Genomic DNA, 2,477 nt, shown 5'->3' with positions numbered 1-2,477 from the left:
TGTGATAGACACAACATCTGGGTCCGACACTGCCGAATCGTTAAAAAGTGCGGGATCCGTAGTTATTAGAAGGCATCCTCGAACTCCAGTGATAGCTTGACCTAACGTTTGTTCGGAGTCCGGAAGTCGGACAGAGCTCATCCAAACAGGCAGCGGGCCATCGGGAGAAAACGCGTGAGAGACAATTTTTTCTGGATCACTCCTAGGACAGAAGGAACTTCGAAATGGCAGGAACAGCGATCCTCGACGAAAGGCTGAAGACTGAAGTGAAGGCGAATCTGATTCGATTGATTCCCGTCTCCCGTCATAACGAAGGAGCAAACGTGAACTTTGACAACTGGATTGACCGATGGGGAAATTCATCGAAAGGGACGGCGTCCACCTAACGGAGGCTGAAAAACAAGCCATCATTATCAAAAAATTGGGCGATAATGAATAGGGCTGGAGATTTTTCGCGGACGAAAAAGGCATATTTAGCGGCGAATTCGCGGCGGATCGGGGTGATTTCGCGGAAATCGAGAAATCGGATAGAATTTCGCGGAAAAGAAGAGCTGATGCTCGAGAATGTACAAATTTAATTTATTCGAGCCTCGTTCCCTCCGAAAACGAACCGGATGAACGCGCTGAGTCATTTAGATATGAGAAGCGTTTTGAAAAAGCATATTATACACTGGGAGATTCTTTTCCGCGATACTGCGGCGATTATCTGTCAACACAGCGGAATACATACTAAACGACCTCTCCGCCGCTACGCTATTGATGGGGACACTCAAACAACTGAGTGCGATTTGTGAAAGTCGTGGAAACTGCTCGGCGGCCGTGAACCAAAAGTCGGCCGGGTGGCTGAAGGTGCTGAGTTCTTTCGAGGATGACAAATACAATTTGAGTTCTGCCTCCGCGAGATTGTCGTCCTAAAACCACGGAATGCTGCGGAAGACGAATTCTGCATCAATCTCGGTGATCCGTGAGTGGGCGGGATCGAAAACTTGGCAGGCCTTGAAGAATCCGGCTGCTGGTTGACGGAATCGAGCGCTAGAGCCTTCCGAGATGTAGCTCTGTAGTTTCTCGTGAGATCTGCGTAAAGCCGTTTTCCCAGTCGAGTTTGTTTCCGAAGATTCTGATACTCGGAGCCATTGCGTCAGTAAGTCGAGGTCTTTCGCTACAGCGTGCGCCTTGACCTCACTGGTCTCAGATTTTCGGAGAACTTCCATCAGGTGGGGAGCGTACATCTTCAAGCACTCGAGATCGGACTTGACTTCAGTACAGCCACTCAGAGTGATGACGCTGGAGACGATCGAACTGGAGGAAAACTCAGCCTCTTCATCAACGAAGACAGCGTAGTCGTCCGACTGGCGAACATGGTACATCGCGGCTTCAAACCACGTGTTCCATCGCGTGACGACGGGCACAGGCGGCAAAGCCAGGGGACCCCCCTCAGCTATCAAGTAGTGGAGGAATCGAGCCTTTCGAGAAGGGCACGCAGTGAATCCTTTCTTCACTGCGACTACCAATTTGTTTACAGCTTTGAATTCGTCCTGCCATATCTCACAAATAAGGTTCAGCAAATGGGCCGTGCACGTTACGTGAACGGCGTTCAGGAAAACCGCCTTCAAGCTGTTGCTCCACGCCTTATGCATGTAGGCGGCGTTATCTGTCACGAACGCGCTGATCTTAGAGAACGAGACCTCATATTTGCAAAGCTCACTAATCACAGCTTCGCTCACGGTCTTGTAATTCGTAGAGTCGAGGACGACGGAATTCGGGAGCAGAGCTCGCAATTTGTGCCGATTTTGATCTTGCATCGTTGACTCCTGCAGGCGATCTACAGCGAGAATGTTGAAAACATACCGGTCCTCAGCATCAGTCGTCTCGTCGCAGACGATCGCCAGCGAGCTTGATTTCTTCAGAATTTCTTTGAGCTCATTCATATGGGCATCGAAAACGGTCGGGAGGTATTTCTGGCGCAGGTAATACGAAGCGGACGGAATCGTCCCGACGTTCTTGAGGTTGCGTTCCAGATAAAGTTTCAGAGATGATTTGTCCAATTTGTAGAGTGGGATATTCGCGCTGCAAAACTCTTTGACAAGGCTCAGGAGTTCCATCTTTCGGTGCTGTTTCTGGGTAGACTGATTTTCGAACACTTCGGAAACTACCCTCTGGAGCTTACGTTCCTTCACGATCGAGGCTTCTTTTCCGGCAACCTTCCGCCGATGCGACCCCGATAGAATATGTTTGCTGCAGGAGTCCTTGCGAACATCGTCGATTGGAACATTACAGCTGCTGCAGAAGAGGAGACCACCGCTCACGTGGAACGTACCCGAGGAGAACTGCCTGGCGCGCATAGCCGGGGTGATATTCTTTGCCACCTTCGAAACTGGATCCATTTCATGAGGGTTGACCAACCGGGATTCTTCTCTCGATTCGTCCACAACTTCATCAACTTGAACGCTGAGCGGTGCTGAGCTAACTATTCCTAG

General features: G+C 50.1%; 1 protein-coding gene across 1 annotated transcript; it reads right to left on the bottom strand.

Moving 5' to 3' along the window:
• Positions 1-911: 911 nt before the first annotated feature.
• On the bottom strand, positions 912-2,384 carry LOC100903410 (uncharacterized). The gene has a single exon (XM_003741916.1). It carries the CDS (start codon positions 2,382-2,384, stop codon positions 912-914), a length of 1,473 nt encoding a protein of 490 aa, XP_003741964.1.
• Positions 2,385-2,477: the final 93 nt, after the last annotated feature.

Source organism: Galendromus occidentalis, unplaced genomic scaffold (assembly GCF_000255335.2).
Source record: "Galendromus occidentalis unplaced genomic scaffold, Mocc_1.1 scf7180000077229, whole genome shotgun sequence".
In the NCBI taxonomy this organism is placed as follows: Eukaryota; Metazoa; Arthropoda; class Arachnida; order Mesostigmata; family Phytoseiidae; genus Galendromus; species Galendromus occidentalis.
This window is presented reverse-complemented; position numbering and strand designations above follow the sequence as displayed.